At 38.1% G+C, this 19,976-nt stretch overlaps 2 protein-coding genes across 2 annotated transcripts; both read left to right on the plus strand.

Moving 5' to 3' along the window:
* The first annotated feature begins 8 nt into the window (after positions 1–8).
* atg12 (ATG12 autophagy related 12 homolog (S. cerevisiae)) lies at positions 9–7,612 on the plus strand. Its single transcript, XM_022220193.2, has 4 exons — positions 9–152; positions 1,759–1,895; positions 5,342–5,404; positions 7,486–7,612. Exons 1-4 carry the CDS (start codon positions 59–61, stop codon positions 7,543–7,545), a joined length of 354 nt encoding a protein of 117 aa, XP_022075885.1. The 5' UTR covers positions 9–58; the 3' UTR covers positions 7,546–7,612.
* Positions 7,613–12,294: 4,682 nt separating this feature from the next.
* On the plus strand, positions 12,295–19,976 carry si:ch211-149k23.9 (germ cell-specific gene 1-like protein). Its single transcript, XM_022220189.2, has 6 exons — positions 12,295–13,019; positions 16,943–17,125; positions 17,222–17,269; positions 17,873–18,025; positions 18,831–18,942; positions 19,026–19,976. Exons 1-6 carry the CDS (start codon positions 12,824–12,826, stop codon positions 19,396–19,398), a joined length of 1,065 nt encoding a protein of 354 aa, XP_022075881.1. The 5' UTR covers positions 12,295–12,823; the 3' UTR covers positions 19,399–19,976.

Consider the following 19,976-nt stretch of genomic DNA (forward strand, 5'->3'; position numbering starts at 1 on the left):
AGTGGACTCGTCAGCTCCGGTGGGAGGGAACCATAAATGGGGCTGTGTTCACTTGAAGATGTCTGACAGCGCAGAGTCTCCGACAGAAACCCAGAAAGAAGAGCCGCAGCCGCCCGCAGATGACTCGGCAGCAAACGATGAGAAGAAGAAAAGTAAGAACATTTTAATTCAACGGAAATAACTGCGCGGTTAACGATTAATGTCACCTTTTTAAGAGTAATGTAGCTAATGCTAAAGAAGTAACTTCCGGGTGTGACAGATTGACAGTAAACCTGGCCAATGGGGTGGATGTTTTTTTCCGTTTAGCAAATCGGCATTGAGGTTTTGAGCACGTGTTTCTACCAGTTTCAGGAAGCTAATGCTAATAAGTAGGAAGGGAATACAGCTGTTTGTTGTTTCAATTTGAATATTTTACTGTCTGTTTGCTGTTTGATTTATGTAATACACTTTTCAGACACACCAACAGCAACTGAACATGTATTTTATAAAAAATAATATGTTGTCGCGAAGCTAAATAGGTTTTAACATACGAGGAATTTACCTGAGACTGGATATTTTATAGGAAATTTCGCGTCTTTAGCGTTTATACAGCATTTAACCCAAGTGAATAAATCCCTGTGTGAAATCAATTGCATGTCAAATTATTTTAAACCGTGTCACCTCATTATTTCCAAGTGGAACAGCAGAATATTTCCTCTGATCAACAGTGAAAAACAAACAATGTAAAGACTATATTGAAAATTCAGGCCCCAGAATAGGACCTCAAAGCAACAGAAGTGAATCCACTTGTGGTCTGAAATGAGCTGTGAACAGCAGAACTTTCTCAGTTCTACACCTATGGACCGTGTCTATCTATGTCTGCATCATGGCTCCACACGGAAATTATTCAACACAGGAAACCGGATAAAAGAGTTTATACAAAAGAACAAAGTGAACACCAGAATGTCCAAAATGACTCGAAATGTGTCCAGACTAGCTTAAAATCTATCAAACTGGTCTCAAAACCTGTCCGACACTAGTTCAGAATATTAATATTTACTTAAAGTTGATCCAAAACACCCCAGAATTTGTCAGAAGAAGCTAAAAATTTGTCCCAAATTACTTACATTTGTCCAGAGTTATTAAAAACATCCAAAAATGACCCAAAAACTGTCCAAAATCAACCTAACTGAGGAACATGGTTCTAAAATGAGTCATAGTAGCACTAATCAGAGCTCCTAAAATGACTCCACATTTTATAAACCCATAAAGATAAATAGAACTAATATATTAATAACTTTAATGTGTACATTGTTGGGTTTTCTTCCAGAAACTTTCATGCAAACATGTGGAAATTCTGTTCTTGACACACGCTGTTGTTAGTTTTTAACCAATAAAGCCAAATCATGTGGTGGAGCTCAAAACTCTTAGAGTGCTTTCTTCCAAGCGCACATTCCAGTTCTCTATTGTACCAGTTGTCCAGGTATACAAGATACTCTGCAAGTACAACACATCTCAAAAAATGAGAGTAAATGAATCAGAAATCCTTAAAAACCAAAAGTATTCATGAAATTCCTGCAGCCTGAGCAGCTCTGACTGTAATAAAGTTGAGTAACTCTCTGTTAAGTGGAAACACACAGTTATACTTTTTGTTTTTCTGCTCCGGTCTCGTGGCAGTTTGGATTTCACAACCGCTTCTCCAGAAATTCCTCTGATCAGTTCAAGTTTAGACCTGCCTGCAGCAGCAAGTTTCACTTTTGTTTCCTGTGTTTGTTTTAGTTGACGTGCTGCTGAAGGCGGTCGGAGACACTCCCATCATGAAGACCAAGAAGTGGGCCGTGGACCGGGGCAGGACGGTCCAGTCGCTCGCCCAGTTCATCTCACGCTTCCTCAAACTGGACGGCAACGAGCAGCTGGTGAGGAGGAAGCTTTTCTGTTTGGTGTTCCGTTGTTAAATCATCGTTTTGGACATGTGGCGTGGTGGTTAGCAGCGTCGCTAGAAGATCCACGCTTCACGTCCCGGTCTTCCTGGGGTCTTTCTGCATGGAGTTTGCATGTTCTCCCTGTACATGTGTGGGTTTTCTCCACGTTCTCCAGCTTCCTCCCACAGTCCAAAACATGCTGAGGTTAACTGATGATTCTAAATAAGGGGTGTCAAATTTATTCTAGTTCAGGGACTTTCAGCCCAGTTTGATCTCCAGTGGACCGGATTAGTAAAAATCACAGAATAAGAACCTCTAAATAACCACAACTCCTCATAGTTCCTTTGTTTTTGTGCAAAAATGTTCACATTTAATGAATTATCTTTTTACAAAACATTATGAACAAACTCAAATTTCTTAAGAAAAGCCTCAGTTTAGCGTTTCCACATTACAACTTCCAGATCACAGCGTGTCGACAAAAAACACTACGTTTAGTCACCTGGAACTGAACCAGAGAGGATTTAACTTTCTGATCAAAACAACAAAAGTCAGACAAAAACTAAAGGCAAAAACAAGACAAAATCTTACAAAAATGAGACAAAGTGACTAAAAATTAGCCAAACGACACGGAACAAAATAAAAAAGGAGACAAAAAATTAGACCAAAAAGTTTACAAAGTGATGACAAAAAATAAGCAGCACAACACATGAGAGACAAAAAAACACAAAACAACAAAAACGATGCACAAAACAACAAACCAAGCAAAACGCACAATGTCAAAAGAACAACAAACAATCTAGTATTTTACTTTCTGATCCAAACAACTTGTCATGGTCTAGAAATGATTTTAAATTTATAGTTTTACTGATTTACAATCTGCAGTTAATGTCTTCTCTGTAATTTTTCCACTTTGAGGGCCGGATTGGACCCTCTGGAGGACCGCTTTTGGACCACGGGCCTCATGGTGGACACCTCTGATCTAAATTATCTGTAGGGGTGATTGTTTCTCTGTAGCCCTGTCATGGACTGTTACCTGTCCTGGTGATCCTTCACCCTCAGTCAGCTGGATAGACTCCAGCTCTTCTAATGAGGATTAAGCAACAAGTCCTCAGATTCATACGACCGCATCGGTTGTATGCACCGTGCACCGGAATACGACTCGTGCGAGCGTATTTACGTTGGCGGATGATGATGATGATGATGATGATGATGGACGGATGGATGGATGGGTGGATTGATGGATGGTGACGATGGATGATGATGATCATGATGATCATGGATGGATGGATGATGATGATGGATGAATGATGATGGATAGATGATGATGATGGATGGATGGATGGATGATGATGATCATGATGATCATGGATGGATGGATGATGATGATCATGATGATCATGGATGGATGGATGATGATGATAATGATGATCATGGATGGATGGATGATGATGATAATGATGATCATGGATGGATGGATGATGATGATAATGATGATCATGGATGGATGGATGATGATGATAATGATGATCATGGATGGATGGATGGGATGATGATGATGATAATGATGATCATGGATGGATGGATGATGATGGATGGATGATGAGGATGATGATGGATAGATGATGATGATGATGATCATGGATGGATGGATGATGATAATGATGATCATGGATGGATGGATGATGATGATGATGATGGATGGATGGATGATGATGATAATGATGATCATGGATGGATGGATGATGATGATGATGATGATCATGGATGGATGGATGATGATGATGATGATGATGATGATCATGGATGGATGGATGATGATGATGATCATGGATGGATGGATGATGATGATGATGGATGGATGATGATGATGATGGATGGATGATGAGGATGATAATGATGATCATGGATGGATGGATTGATGATGATGGATGGATGGATGATGATGATGATGGATGGATGATGAGGATGATGATGATGATGATCATGGATGGATGGATGATGATGATGATCATGGATGGATGATGATGATGATGATCATGGATGGATGATGATGATGATGATCATGGATGGATGATGATGATGATCATGGATGGATGGATTGATGATGATGGATGGATGGATGATGATGATGATGGATGGATGATGAGGATGATGATGGATAGATGATGATGATGATGATGATGATCATGGATGGATGGATGATGATGATAATGATGATCATGGATGGATGGATGATGATCATGGATGGATGGATGATGATGATAATGATGATCATGGATGGATGGATGATGATGATGATGATGATGATCATGGATGGATGGATGATGATGATGATCATGGATGGATGATGATGATGATGATGATGATGATCATGGATGGATGATGATGATGATGATGATGGATGGATGGATTGATGATGATGGATGGATGGATGATGATAATGATGATCATGGATGGATGATGGTAATGATGATCATGGATGGATGGATGATGATGATAGAATAGAATAGAATGCCATTTATTGTCACTATACACAAGTACAATGAGATTTAGAGCATCTCCATCAGTGCAAGATACATGTAATAAAAATCACAAAAAAGGATAAGTTAAAACAGTTAAAAAGAATAAAAGTGCATGGTCAGTGTGATATTGCACATTAGAATAGTCCGTAATGCACAGTAGACGGTTTTGAGGTAGTCTGGGGGGGGAGGTTTGGAATGTCAGTGCATGTTTGAATTCAGAGTGGTGATGGCTTTTGGAAAGAAACTGTTTTTGAGTCTGTTTGTTTTGGTTCTGATGCACCTGTAGCGCCTTCCTGAGGGCAACAGGACAAACAGGTCGGAACCAGGGTGGAAGTTGTCCTTGATGATGTTTCCTGCCCTTTTAAGGCAGTGGGAGGTGTAAATGTCCATCAGGGAGGGGAGGGGGCAGCCGATGATTTTCTGTGCTGTCTTAACAACCCTCTGAAGCCCCTTCCTGTCTGCCATGGTGCATAATGTTGATCATGGATGGATGGATGATGATGATGATCATGGATGGATGATGATGGATGATGATGATGGTGGATGGATGGATGATGATGATGGATGATGATGATGGATGGATGGATGATGATGATGGATGGATGATGATGATAATGATGATCATGGATGGATGGATGGATGGATGATGATGATAATGATGATCATGGATGGATGGATGGATGATGATGATAATGATGATCATGGATGGATGGATGGATGATGATCATGGATGGATGATGATGGATGATGATGGTGGATGGATGGATGATGATGATAATTATAATCATGGATAGATGGATGATGATAATGATGATCATGGATGGATGATGATGATGATGAATAGATGATAATGATGGATGGATGTTTTTTTTTTTTTTTTACCAGATTTTAATCCCATCTCTTTACATTTCTTTCCAGTTCATCTACGTTAACCAGTCGTTTGCTCCGTCTCCGGACCAAGAAGTCGGCGTCCTCTTTGATGTGAGTTTATTCTGTATTTATTTCTCTGTTTGTTATTTAAATGTGGATTCAGAAGCTACAGTTTCTGACAAACGACAACAACAGCAGCCACAACTGTCGTCTCCCGTCTTTAATTCATTAAATTCTGTGAAGATATTCTGCATAAGGAGAGTCTGAGTTTTAAATCAGAAAATCGATCCCATAACAAACTGTGAGAGAGGTGGAACATGGAAATAACTGCAGTTTAACGAGCTCTATCATCTGTTGGCCTCAGGGGAGAATGCAGTCATGCATGTATAGGTAAACCACAGATCATTCCTCTCTGCCACATTTGGATTTATAGGGAAGTTTTATTGAAGCAACAGGTTTGATCTGCATGGAAACGACATAAACAAGAGATAAACTCAGTAAAACACTGTGATAGAGATGTTACATGGTGGATTTGAACTATTTTAGTTCACTGCCTGAAACTGTGTATATCCCTTTAAAAATGCAGCTTCTGTCTCCTCCCAGATGTTCCTCTTGGTTCTCTCCATGTTCTATCAGGTTCTAGTCCACTGTGAAGGCAGAACAGCAAATCCATAGTCAATTATTAGTCCAGAAAATGACACAAAATTGTTCTTCTTCATGTCAAATTTAGATTCATAGTGAATTTTTATTAAACCAACAGGTTTCCTGTGAATGGAAATGACAGAAAGAAGAGAAAAAAAACTCGGTAAAACACCGTGTTAGCGATGTTAAGACGTATTTTACACATTGAACTGTGCTTTAGTCCCAAAAAATACAAAATTGTTCCTCCTTTGTGTCAAATTTAGATTTAAAGTGAGTTTTTGTCTGACAAACAGGTTTCTTTTGGATGAAAATGAAGAGGCGTTAAAGATAAATTTGAACCGTTTCCATGTTTGTTTCACACTTCACTGTCAGAAATGATCCAAACTCCTTAAAGTTCTCACAATGAGGCAGTTTTAAGTGTTAATAAAAACGCAAAGAAACAGTTTAAATGCATCTTTAACATCTCCAACACTTTGTCTTGCTGAGTTTTTTTAATCTTGTTTGTCATTTCCATCCAGAAGAAACCAGTTGGTCACATAAAAATAAAAAATAAAAAAATCAAAATCAGACACGAGGAAGAAGGATTTTGAGTCTTTTTCTGGACTCTAACCGACGAGAGAACATCTAGAATGAGAGAGAAGCTGCTTTCTCTCTAAAATATTGTGAAAATTTAAGAGTTTGAATAACTTTGAACAGTAAAATGTGAAAAATTAAACATAGAAATAGTTAAAATGTATCTCGAATGTCTATTTTTACTGAGTTTTTTTCACTTGTTTGTATCATTTCCAGCCACAATAAACCTGTAGGTGGAACAAAAATTCACAATAAATTCAAATTTGGAATGAGAAGGAACAATTTGGAGTTTTTTTGGGGTCTATAACCTCAATTTCAAGGATTCTGAATAATTTTGGACAGCAAAATGTGACAGAAACGGCAGAGAAACAGTTAAAATCCATCTTTAACATCTATTTTTACAGAGTTTTTCCCCTTGTTGATATCATTTCCAGCCAGAAGAAACCTGTTGGTCACATAAAAATTCACTATAAATCAAAATTTGACATGAGAAGCAACAATTTGGGGTCTTTTTTTGGGGGCTACAACTGCAATTTCAAGGAGTATGAATAATTTGGGACTTTAAAATGTGAGAAAAACAACATAGAAGCAGTACAAATTCATCTTTAAAATCTATTTTTACTGGGTTTATGCACTGATTTCTGTCATTTCAATCCAGAATAGAACCTGTTGGTGGAATAAGAACTCATTTTAAATCTAAATTTTGCTCTGAGGATGAATAATTGTGGATTTAATTTTAGTGTTTTTGCGTCGTCTGACCACCAGAGGGCGCAGCAGCAGTGAATCCTCATGTGACTTCTGCCAAAAATCCTCAGCAGCTGATTAATGTTTTGATAAATCACAGAAAAGACCTCAGAGTCAGGGAAGTCGTCTGATCATCTGATCATCCGTCTGCTCCTCTCGGATCAATAAATGATCGATCAGAGCGATCGTTTCTGAACCTCCTGAACATTTACTTCCTCCTTCTTGTCTTCCAGTGCTTCGGCAGCGATGGGAAGCTGGTCCTACATTACTGCAAATCTCAGGCGTGGGGTTAAATGTCTTCTGTTGTCTTTCACTTTCCATGTACATACGCTGTAAATAAATTATTCTGACATGATCAAAGCTCTTTCCACTGTTTTTTATTTAGTTTTTTTTCTTTTAAGGCTTCACATTTGGCACCCGGTCAGGATTAAAGCTTCTGATTAGAGATACGAAGCAAAAATAAATGTTAATGTGTGGATTTGCAGCTTTTTTTCCAGCTTTTGGGTGTAAATCTGAACCGCGGGGGGAGGGGGGGGGGACGGAGGTGAGGCTTAAAGGGATGCTGGAGGCTGAGAAGAGGCAGACAGAGGAGAGGGGTGGCAGATTAGAGGGATTACACCACTTCAGGATGCGATTGTGACCAGAAATTCCCCGAGAAAGACACCAGAGAAGAAGAGTTGGAGCGGCGTTCGTGCTCTGCTTCTATTGGCCGGCGGGATTACAGCCGAGGCCGGCGGCGCTGGGCGGGAAGACGAGGAGCGTCCAGGGGCGGCCGGAGACGCAGAAATCAGGTTCTTAAGGAGCTTTTTGGTTCAGGGCTCTGGACCAAGCAGAGATCACCAGAGGATTGGAGGCTCAGAGGACGAAGAAGCAGCGGCCGAGAGGGACGACGAAGGCGAGAGACGGGTCTGTGGAAGGTGAATGTTGGTTTATTTTATCGTTACAGCAGCTGGAATCATCAGTCAGGTGTAAAGATGCAGCTGTTTCAGATGGTTTGAGTCATTTTTCTGGATAAAAATAGTCTAAATTCTGTGATTAGTGTCCTAAATGTGAATGTTTTCTAGTTTCTGTACCAGCAAACTTTGGTTTTTCTGAGTTTTTGTGCTGGTTTTCAACATAAAAAGTGTCAAAATTCTTATTAAACATGCATGAATATTTAATAAAAACATCTACTGTTACTGGTATTTGCAGCTGGAATAAAAGCTGTTTTTTTTTTTCAAATTTAAATTATAAAAACCTTAAATTTCACTCTGATAATTAAAGCTGCAACTACTGATTATTTAAAGTGCCAATGATTTTCCCTTCTATAATAGATCTGCAGCCATTCTGATAATTTCAGTAATTTTTGTCATAAAACATTCTAAATTCTGTGATTGCAGCTTCTTAAATTTGAATGTTTTCTAGTTTCTGTAACAGTAAACTGAATATCTTTGGTTTTTCTGAGTTTTTGTGCTGGTTTTCAACATAAAAAGTGTCGAAATTCTTATTAAACATACATGAATATTTGATAAAAAGATCTATTATTACTGGTATTTGCAGCTGGAATAAAAGCTGTTGTTTTTTTCAAATTTAAATGATAAAACCCTAAATTTCACTCTAATTAAAGCTGGAACTTCTGATTATTTAAAGTACCAATGATTTCCCCTCTGTAATAGATCTGCATTGATGAGTCAATTAGGCAGCCAATTTAAGTAGTTTTTGTCATAAAATATTCTAAATTCTGTGACTGCAGCTTCTTAAATTTGAATGTTTTCTGGTTTCTGTGACAGTAAACTTAATATCTTTGGTTTTTTGTGCTGCTTTTCAACATAAAACGCGTCAAAATTCTTATTAAACATGCATGAATATTATTTAATAAAATATTTAATAAAAAGATCCATTATTATTTGCGGCTGAAACAAAAGCTGTTGTTTTTTGCGAATTAAAAAAATTATAAAAACCTTAAATTTCACTCTGATAATTAAAGCTGCAACTACTGATTATTTAAAGTACCAATGATTTCCCCTCTGTAATAGATCTGCATCGATGAGTCAATTAGGCAGCCAATTTAAGTAGTTTTTGTCATAAAACATTCTAAATTCTGTGATTGCAGCTTCTTAAATTTGAATGTTTTCTAGTTTCTGTAACAGTAAACTGAATATCTTTGGTTTTTCTGAGTTTTTGTGCTGGTTTTCAACATAAAAAGTGTCGAAATTCTTATTAAACATACATGAATATTTGATAAAAAGATCTATTATTACTGGTATTTGCAGCTGGAATAAAAGCTGTTGTTTTTTTCAAATTTAAATGATAAAACCCTAAATTTCACTCTAATTAAAGCTGGAACTTCTGATTATTTAAAGTACCAATGATTTCCCCTCTGTAATAGATCTGCATTGATGAGTCAATTAGGCAGCCAATTTAAGTAGTTTTTGTCATAAAATATTCTAAATTCTGTGACTGCAGCTTCTTAAATTTGAATGTTTTCTGGTTTCTGTGACAGTAAACTTAATATCTTTGGTTTTTTGTGCTGCTTTTCAACATAAAACGCGTCAAAATTCTTATTAAACATGCATGAATATTATTTAATAAAATATTTAATAAAAAGATCCATTATTATTTGCGGCTGAAACAAAAGCTGTTGTTTTTTGCGAATTAAAAAAATTATAAAAACCTTAAATTTCACTCTGATAATTAAAGCTGCAACTACTGATTATTTAAAGTACCAATGATTTCCCCTCTGTAATAGATCTGCATCGATGAGTCAATTAGGCAGCCAATTTAAGTAGTTTTTGTCATAAAATATTCTAAATTCTGTGATTGCAGCTTCTTAAATTAGAATGTTTTCTAGTTTCTGTGACAGTAAACTGAATATCTTTGGGTTTTCTGAGTTTTTGTGCTGGTTTTCAACATAAAAAGCATCAAAATTCTTATTAAACATGCAGGAATATTTCATAAAAAGATCTATTATTACTAGTATTTGCAGCTGGAATAAAAGCTGTTGTTTTTTTTTTTAAATTAAAACAATGATAAAAACCTTAAATTTCACTGATAATTAAAGCTGCAACTATTTTCTGGTTTCTGTAACAGTAAACTGAATATCTTTTGGGTTTTCTGAGTTTTTGTGCAGATTTTCAACACAAACAGCCTCATAATTCTTATTAAAGTCACATAAATGTTTAGTTTACTGTCAGAAATGACCAAGAAAAGCAAAACAAGCAGCAACTCTGTTTTTTTTTTTTTTAAAGTCAAACGCAGCTTCAGTGGTTTAACAAGAAGCACAAACTAATAATTATTTTAATTGATGATTATTCTGTTGATTGTTTTATGGATGAATCAATAAGCTGGCGTCTCTAAAATGTCTTTAAATGTTAAAAATATGGATCAGAGTTTCCTCAAATGTCTGGTTTAGTCCAAAGATCTTCAGTTTACTGCCACAGAGGAAAGAAACCAGAAAATATTCACATTTAAGAAGCTGTAAACAGAATTTAGATTTATTTGTTGACAGCTTAATCGATTATTCTTCACAGTTCCAGATGTTTAACTGAGTTTCTGGCTGCTGGTTGAACAAAATAAGTCTTTTTTTTTTTTTAAACACTGATGGACAGCAGATGAATCAAAAAAGCAAATATTTGTTAGTTGTCACCATTAAAAAGTGTTAAAATCTGCATTTACTAGTAGATTATCTTAAATCAATCTTAAAACGAGACCATTTAAGGAGCTGAAATCAGAATTTAGACTGATTTTATCTCAAACTAATGAACTGGTTATCAGAAAAGTTTGACTAATTACAGAGTTCAGAAATACTGGAGTAATTCTTGATCTTTTTATTAAACATGGATGTCTTTAATCAGAATTACGAGGCTGTTTGTATTGAAAAGCAACACAAAAACCTATAAAGAAAACAAAGATATTCAGTTTACGTCACAGAAACCGGAAAACATCCACACTGAAGAAGCTGAAATCACTTAGCACAGAGTGAAATGTATGATTCTTACAATTCTGTTAATTTGCTAAAAAAAAAACAACAAAGGTGGGCGTTTCAGCTGCATGTTTTAGAAATAGTGGACCTTTATGTTAAATATTTATGTCTTTAATTAGAATTTTGGAGCCGTTTGTGTTGAAAATCAACACAAAACCTGAAAAAATCCAAAGATATTCAGCTTGCAGTGACAGAAACCAGAAAATATTCACACTGAAGAAACTGCACAGAAGTTAGACTGTTTTTATTAAAATTTACTGGATGGAATATAATCGATTATCAAAATAGTTTCTGATTAATTTCCCTCAATTTCAGTAATTTTAAAAATAAAAATGGTGTAAATTCTAATTCTAGTTTTTATCGTTTTGTTTCTCTTATTGGTCATTTTGTGTCTAGTTTTTGTCATTTTGTGTCTTTTGTCATTTTGTGTCTCATTTTTGTCGTTTTGTGTCTCATTTTTATCATTTTGTGTCTCATTTTTATCGTTTTGTGTCTGATTTTTGTCGTTTTGTGTCTGATTTTTGTCGTTTTGTGTCTCATTTTTGTCGTTTTGTGTGTCGTTTTTGTCATTATGTGTCTTAATGGTCATTTTGTGTCTCATTTTTGTCGTTTTGTGTCTCATTTTTATCGTTTTGTGTCTCATTTTTGTCGTTTTGTGTCTCATTTTTGTCGTTTTGTGTCTCATTTTTGTCGTTTTGTGTGTCGTTTTTGTCATTATGTGTCTTAATGGTCATTTTGTGTCTCGTTTTTGCCATTTCCATTGAAATGAACAAGAATTGAAGAACAAAAGGGCGTTCTGACCATATTTCTATGACTGCATGTGTAAATATTCTGTCCTAAATAGCTAAGAATAATTACTTCTGATTGATAATTGATAAACTTTTGCCTCCTAAAGCGGCTCTTTGGTGTAACTTTAGTTGATTTAAAGATGAATAAATCAGAATCTAAACCTCTGAAGTTCAGTATATGTCAGACCTTTACATATTTTCATGATCTTCTGACTATTTTAAATCTGCAGAGAACCCTGGTGTCTGATTAATCAGAGCTCTACCAGCCTGTTTGGTTCAATTATGTCACTATTTTGTGTATTTTCTGTCAGTAAAAGTGTTGGATTGCCCCGGGTTAACCTGCCGTGTTGCTCTGCAGTGAGCTTCACACTAAAATACAAACAGATTAAAGCAGACTCTCGGGGATTACCGGCAAGAATTTCATTTAAAGCTCTGGCTTATTTGTAATTTCATCAAAAACGTAATCTATTGTTTGTCTGTTGCAGCGGCAGCGTCGGGCCTGAAGGCGTTAATCAGATATTAGCCTCAGAGTTCACGTGGAGGTCTGAGAAGATCAGGTCTCCTCATGGCTGCTGTCGGCCGCTTCCATCCCAGGATGTTCTCAGGTCAGCTGGTGTTCGGACACGTCAGTTCCCACGGAGATCAGTAGCTTCCACATCTGCATCCTCTGGATTTATCCACCTCCATCTGTCCTCCTCCTAATCGCTCTGACTCTCACCTCATCAGCTGTTCGTCTCCACGGTTACATCACCTTTATGTTTTAAAGCTGGCAGCTGGTCGCCCGTCCGTCTGCACTCGTCCTCCCCCGCCTCCCCCGTGGCCATGCTGGAGAATCTGTCCCGCCGGTCCCGCTCCCTGCTGTCCCTCACCCTCACCACGCTGGCCTTGGCCCTGTCCATCCTGGCCCTCTGCACCTCCTACTGGTGTGAAGGAACCCACAAGGTGGTGAAGCCGCTCTGCCTGTCGCCGGTCAAGATGAAGAACTGTGGGCAGAACAACAGCGAGCCGTACACCACAGGTACCAAGACACCCCGAGACTAGCCTGCAAGAATGGAGCTAACGTTTAGTTTCTGTGGTGCAGCTTCCTGGTAACCCTCCTGTTGTCCTCATTTATGAGAACCAAAAAATATTGTTTTTGCATATGAGAAAAATCAAACAGAAAATAAAAAAGCAGACAGAAAATGAGGAAAACGAGAGACTAAATAGGGTAAATGAGATTCAAAATGAGAAACAGACTGAAAATGAGAAAAATGAGGCACAAAATGAGACTAGATGGGGAAAAATGAGATTCAAAATGAGAAAAACAGCGAGACAAACTTACAAAAATGAGACACAAAATGAGGAAAATGAGACTAGGTGGGGATATAGATTAAAAATGAGAAAAACAGACAGAAAATGAGAAAAATGAGACTAGATGGGGAAAAACAAGATTCAAAATGAGAAAACGAGAAAAAATTACAAAAATGAGACACAAAATGAGGAAAACAAAACACAAAATTACAAAATCAAAACCGAAAATAAAAGAAATAAGACGCAAAATAACAGACACAAGACAACATGAGAAAAATGAGACGCACTATGAGAAAAACAAGAAACAAACTGACAAAAATGAGAGACAAAATAAGAAAAATATGATATAAATTTGAAAAACGTGCTGCAAAAATAGAAAAAGTCAGGAAACATGGAGCTAGAGAAATATCTGCAGTAAACTAAAACAGCATTTGGATGAGAAACACTGAGGGAACATCTGTTGAGTTAAACCTATGCATCAGAGCGAACCATCAGAAACAGAAGAATCTCGTTCTTCTGTTGTCAGGAATGAATCCTCAGAATGAGCTCAGTTCTCTGTTGACTCATCCTGGTTCTGCTGCGACTCGTCTTTGGTTGTTTTTAGCTGAAACTTCTGAAGATGTTTTCTGGTTGACGCTGCAGATGATCAGATCAGATCTTCACCTCATCGTCTCCTCCCTTTCATCTGATCAATTTTAGCCCATAATCGCATGTTTGTGTCTTTATGCTGCTGGCGTTGAGGAAAACAGTCCTGATTGTTAACGTCTCTCTGTCCAGACTAAACTGAAAAATGAAAAACAAGTTTCAGAAGAATCCTTTGTACTCCGTAAGCGAGATGCTCATTGACGCATCAAACGCTGGAAAACAAAATTTAAAACACGCAAACTAAAAATAAAAATAAACACTGTAATGTTCAAAAGCTGTAAAAATGGAAAATGACTTCAAGGATCTGTAAAAAAAAAAATTTAATGTATTTACAGTCAAATTTACTGTCACACAAAGAACAAATGCAGATTTTTAAAGTTTACATCATGTACAGTTTTGTCCATTTTCTTTGTAAAATTTTATTACATATTATCTGCAATTTACAAAAAAGACCCAAAAACAATATTTTTAGAATATCTGGCATTTTCTTAATGTAATTTTCTTTATATAAAAATATATGATTCTGTTAAATAACCGCAAATATCTGTTACCTGCTGGCAGACTGTTAAATATTAATATTTTAGCAGATTAAAATACAGTAAAACTAATTTTACTGTCAAACTTTTATTATATTATACAAGAATGAGTAACTGTTTGTAGAAATGATATTCTGATCTATGTTCAGTGTCTTGTATGTCTTAATGTCTCTCATGTTTGTCCGTTTCTTGTTTTTCTCATTTTGAATCTTGTTTTTCCCATTTAGTCTTTCATTTTTCTCATTTTCTGTCTCATTTTTTCATTTTCTGTCTGGTTTTTCTCATTTTGTCTCATTTTTCCCCATTTAGTCTTTCATTTTTCTCATTTTCTGTCTCATTTTTCTCATTTTCTGTCTGGTTTTTCTCATTTTATCTCATTTTTCTCATTTTCTGTCTCATGTTTCTCATCTTGTGTCTTTTGCTTTTCATCTTGTGTCTCATTTTTTTTCATTTTCTGTTTCATTTTTGTAATTTTTTGTCTGGTTTTTCTCATCTTGTGTCTTATGTTTTTCATCTTGTCTCATTTTTCTCATTTTCTGTCTGTTTTTTCTCATCTTGCGTTTGTTTGTTTTTTCTTCTGAAACTCGGCGTTCTTTTCCACGTGTTGCTTAAAACATCCTAAATTAAAAACTGTCTCCACACTAAAGTCTCCTAAACATCCTCAGAATAAAGACAAGACAAAATGCTTTTGATCTTAGTAATAAATCACATCACAGGAAACACCTTCTGAATGATAAAATGTTCTGTTTAAGTTCATTTTTAACCTTTAATGAAATGATAAATGTTCTTTTAACATTAGATTTAAATGTTTTCTTTGCGCTTGGAGGGTGTATTAATCACCTCAGCAGTAATAAACGAGTTTTTCTGGTGTTTTTGTTCACCAGGTTTCCTCCATTGTTCAGGAACACAGAGTTCCCACAGTGATCCCTGTCTGAGTGGATTAAATGTGCTCCACCTTCACACCCTCAGATTAATACAGACCATAATTAAGTTTGTTCAGGAGGAGATTAAAGGACTTTATAACCACAGACTTCCTAACACGATCCGGACAGATTAGTTCCAGGTACCAGAGATCACAAACACATCACCTGAGTAATCAGGTTCAAGGCCAGAATTTAGGAAAAGTCACGGACGGATGACGTAATAAACGATTATGAAACATGTCAATCTGATTCTAAACGGGACTGAAGTCAACATTCAGCTGTAAAAATGAACAATATTTAACTGCTTCACTGTTTTTTTTAAATTACACATAATATCATGTAAACTCTAGGGCTGAACCCGAATATCCGAATATTTGTTTGCTACGGTGATATCCGGATATTAATTTTGGTATCCGAATATTCCTGTTTCTTGCCACCACCCGAATGACCGGGTTGCTGCCGACTCTGACGTCACGCTTCACTTCGTTGCATAAACACAAGATGCTGAAGACCTCCGCTGTTTGGGAATTCTTCAGTTTAACTGAAGACAAAACGAGGCAAAATCTGGACCTGTGAGACGAACGGATCTGAATATTCGGGCCGTCTCCGCCACAAACCCTGTCGGACGTTACGGGGCGGAACGAATATCCGGATATTCGTCTTTAATAGGGCCCGAATATTCGGAGGCCAGAAACCACTATTCAGGCCAGCCCTAGTAAACTCAAAGAAAAATATTCAGTTTTTCTTTTTCTTTTGAAAAAAAAGAAAAACTGACCCAAACTGTAGATACCGTCTCCATCAAAATGTTATTTCTACAAACTTTACTCATTATTTTATTCTTTTACAAGACTATAATAAAAGGTTGACAGTAAAATGATTGTTTTACTGTATTTAATCTGCTGAAAATCTAAATATTTATCAGATATTTGCTGTTATTTGACAGAATCATATATCTATAGATAGATATTCTGATATGTTCTCATTTAAAAAAAACAAACACCAAAATCACACAATTTATCAGTGAACAACAGTAAACATTCTGTGATTTTCAACTTTCCAACGGTCCTTGAACTAGTCTTGTCTGGCATTCTGTTCCATCAGAAAAATTAATAATAAGTAGCTTAATATTTCACTAAAATCGGTTTAATCTACAGGCCTGATTTTAAAAATTATTCAAAAATAAAGTGTTTGCAGCAGATTGTGTAAAAAACAAAACAAAACAAAAAAAGATTCTCCAGGACGGTTTGTGTTCACGGTCATGTTAGAAATAAAATGTCATTTTTCTTCTTCTTTGGAAAAGAGAACTGAGCTTTGTCTTCCTCACTGCACTGATGTTCTTTGAGTCTCCATTTTAGACACAATTAGATGAATGAAACCAAACACCCAGCAGTGTGTCTGCTGTAATATTTCCACCACAGCTTCAGCTTCACGAGCTTCGGCTTGATATTCTTTGCATAATCTTGCTGACAGACGGACTGAAGGCCTCGGTTCAGAAATAAAAACAAACAGATGAACCTGAAACTGTTTCCTCTTCCTCCTCCCTGCAGAGAGTCCCACTCAGAACCCGTTCAACCGGACCTTGTCTCCGGCCCGGAGGGAGGAACTGGCCAAGATCCGACAGCGGCAGCTGGCCAACGCCGTCCAGTACATCTGGGAGACCGGAGAGGACAAGTTCGCCTTCAGATACTTCCACACGGGATTCTGGGAGAGCTGCGAAAAACACAGTGATGGTGAGTTTAAAGAAACACGCTCACAGCTGGAATAAGTCAGACTTCATGTTTAGGATATTCTAACTTCTGTATTTCCTGAACGTTTTCCTTCTGCAGGGGAGAAATGTCGCAGCTTCATAGAGTTAACTCCAGGAGAAACACAAGGTCAGTCTACTGCTGTAAAATCTACATTTTCCAGTTAAATTGATTATTTCACTACAAATTATTACTATAAGTCATTAAAGTTACGTGCAATATCCTTTATTTATTGTGTATGTGCACTATGGTTCTAAAGTTTGGGGTCATCCAGACAATTCCATGTTTTCCATTAAACTCCCACTTTTATCCATGTGCTAACATAACTGCTACAAGGGTTTTCTAATCATCAATGAGCCTTTCAGCACCATTAGCTAACACAATGTAGCATTAGAACACAGGAGTGATGGTTGCTGGAAATGTTCCTCTGTACCCCTATGGAGATATTCCATTAAAAATCAGCTGTTTCCAGATAGAATAATCATTTACCACGTTAACTATGTCTACACTGGATTTATCATTCATTTAATGTTCATGTGACAATAAAGCTTGAACCTTTTGTTCTCCGACAACCTTACCTCAATCATTCATGCATCATTTATTCTTTCCAAATACTTATTCAGGTTTTCTGCTGTAAATTCCTGTATTTGCTGAATAAATGTAATGCAGAAATGACCAAATATGACTGTTTCTCCAGTCTGTGTAGCTTTAATGTCTGACTGCCTGTTGCAGGTGTTCTGTGGCTGTCGGTGGTCTCTGAGTTCACCTACATCGGGCTGTTGGGGATGGGTTTCCTCCTGATGTGGCTGGAGGTCTTGTGCTCCCATAAAGAGATGCACTCGCTGAAGATCAACGCCTTCGCAGCCATCTGCACGGTGCTGTCAGGTAGCAGAGCCCACCTTGTCAGAGTCCGAGCTCCAAATGGTGCAAAGACCCGATTGGAACCATCTGTTTATTACTTTTCCTTCTACGTCTGTCTTTTGAATCGCAGTTTTGAAAACCTAAAATACTCAAATGTGTGAAACTTGGAACACTCATCAGGACTAACAAAACATTTGTAGAAAAACAGTAACTATGGCCAGTACATGTCACCTACAGCTATGAAATTTGGTACGCATATGTAACTCGTCACAACGCGCAACAATGTAATTGACAACCATACCTAAAACACAACAGGATGTCGGCCATTTTGAATTATGTGAATTATTTTGGACCAATTTTTGCACGTTTCCAAAGCTATAAACTCAAACACAGTAACCCCAACAGAGCTCAAATTTGGCCAGGATGTACACCAGGTAAGGGTGATTAGATTAGAAACGCTTCACAAAAGTCTGAGGGTGTCAAAATGGCGACCACCAGAATTTTGACGTGTCGCCATGAAACAGGAAGTGATGTCTAACTAGCCTGTACATGCTCCAATCTGCCTCACAATTTACATGTGTGACCAGAGTCCAGCCATAATAACATCCATAGACCAAAATACACTCAGTCGCAGCACCACCTGGTGGACATGCTTGGATTCGCTGACCAGCAAGGATGCGAGGACCTGACCAACGCTGCTTGCAGCTTTAATTAGGGTCTGAGCACTAAAAGTGAGAAGACCCATAGGTTTCTTTTCCTCGTTTTGTTTGTTTCTTTGTCTATTTGTGTCTGAGTTTCCTGGACTTTGCTTGTCCCCCCTCCATTTCAGGTCTTCTTGGGATGGTGGCCCACATGATGTACACCACGGTGTTCCAGATGACGGTGATAGTCGGCCCTAAAGACTGGAGGCCTCAGTCCTGGGACTACGGCTGGTCATTCGCGTAGGTTTCAGCAGTAATGCATAAAATCAGAGTTGCTTCCTCTCTAGTCTCGTCTCCTGACGGTTCTAACTTCCTGTTTCCAGTCTGGCCTGGGTGTCCTTCAGCTGCTGTATGGGCGCCGCCGTGGTCACCCTCAACTCCTACACCAAGACCATCATTGAGCTCCGTCGGCGGCAGAGACTCCGGCTGGAGGAGGCCAGAGCCGCCACCCGGGCCCCGGCCTACGAGGAGGTGGTCCCAGGTGGGGGGCTCTACTCCGTCAGCGGCCTGCTGCAGTGTGCGGACGGGATGATCGACGTGACCTGGGCCCCGAACGGCGGCGTGGTCGGAGTCGGGAACGGGGACGTGCCGACGCTGGTGCTGGTGGGAGGATGTGGACCGGAGGGCTGCGAGGACTGTGAGAGGGAGATGGACGAGATGGAGGACGCCATGGACCGAGTAGATTCACCCTGTTAGGGCTTTAAAGGACCAGGTCCTGGTGCTTCCTCACCTCCAGCCTGACTTCCAGTAGTCCTCTCCAAAGCCCTGGAGAACGCTCTGATTCACCACTTAGTCCTTCTTCTGTAGGGTAAAAACACTCTGGCTTGTTTGTATTTCTGTAAACCAATCACAGTTGTCCTGGGCGGGGCTAAACCGGGATACAGTGATGGTGTCTCTGCAGAACAACGTTTGGGGAATAGTTCTGGTGGAAAGTTTGGACAAAGGCAGGTGATCCGAGCACTGAGTGTGGAGGTGTCTGCTCGGAGGTTGTCACTGTTGTTTTCTGTAATGAAAGGGATTTTTAAAACACACAGATAGCAGAAAAGGAGGAAAAACCTGCTGCCACAATGACAGTCTTATACCAGAAATCTACATCTGACGAGTCAGAGGAGGAGATTAAGTAAAGGGACTGTAAGAACTGAAGATGGAAGACCCAATCAGTGAACTGGAACACTGAAATAGAAAACGTATAACTGAAGTCTACATCTGATGAGTCAGACGAGGGGATGAAGTAAAGGGACTGCAACAACTGAAAATAAAGACTCTGTCAGTGA

The sequence above is a fragment of the Acanthochromis polyacanthus genome, chromosome 12, assembly GCF_021347895.1.
Source record: "Acanthochromis polyacanthus isolate Apoly-LR-REF ecotype Palm Island chromosome 12, KAUST_Apoly_ChrSc, whole genome shotgun sequence".
In the NCBI taxonomy this organism is placed as follows: Eukaryota; Metazoa; Chordata; class Actinopteri; family Pomacentridae; genus Acanthochromis; species Acanthochromis polyacanthus.

Bases quoted from the DNA above. Each gene is read 5' to 3' on its own strand.
- atg12 (XM_022220193.2), top strand. From the start codon at position 59: ATGTCTGACAGCGCAGAGTCTCCGACAGAAACCCAGAAAGAAGAGCCG. The intron at 153-1,758 runs GTAAGAACATTT...TGTTTGTTTTAG, and splicing joins AAACGATGAGAAGAAGAAAA to TTGACGTGCTGCTGAAGGCG. The intron at 5,405-7,485 runs GTGAGTTTATTC...CTTGTCTTCCAG, and splicing joins AAGTCGGCGTCCTCTTTGAT to TGCTTCGGCAGCGATGGGAA.
- si:ch211-149k23.9 (XM_022220189.2), top strand. From the start codon at position 12,824: ATGCTGGAGAATCTGTCCCGCCGGTCCCGCTCCCTGCTGTCCCTCACC. The intron at 13,020-16,942 runs GTACCAAGACAC...TCCTCCCTGCAG, and splicing joins CAGCGAGCCGTACACCACAG to AGAGTCCCACTCAGAACCCG. The intron at 17,270-17,872 runs GTCAGTCTACTG...TGCCTGTTGCAG, and splicing joins AACTCCAGGAGAAACACAAG to GTGTTCTGTGGCTGTCGGTG.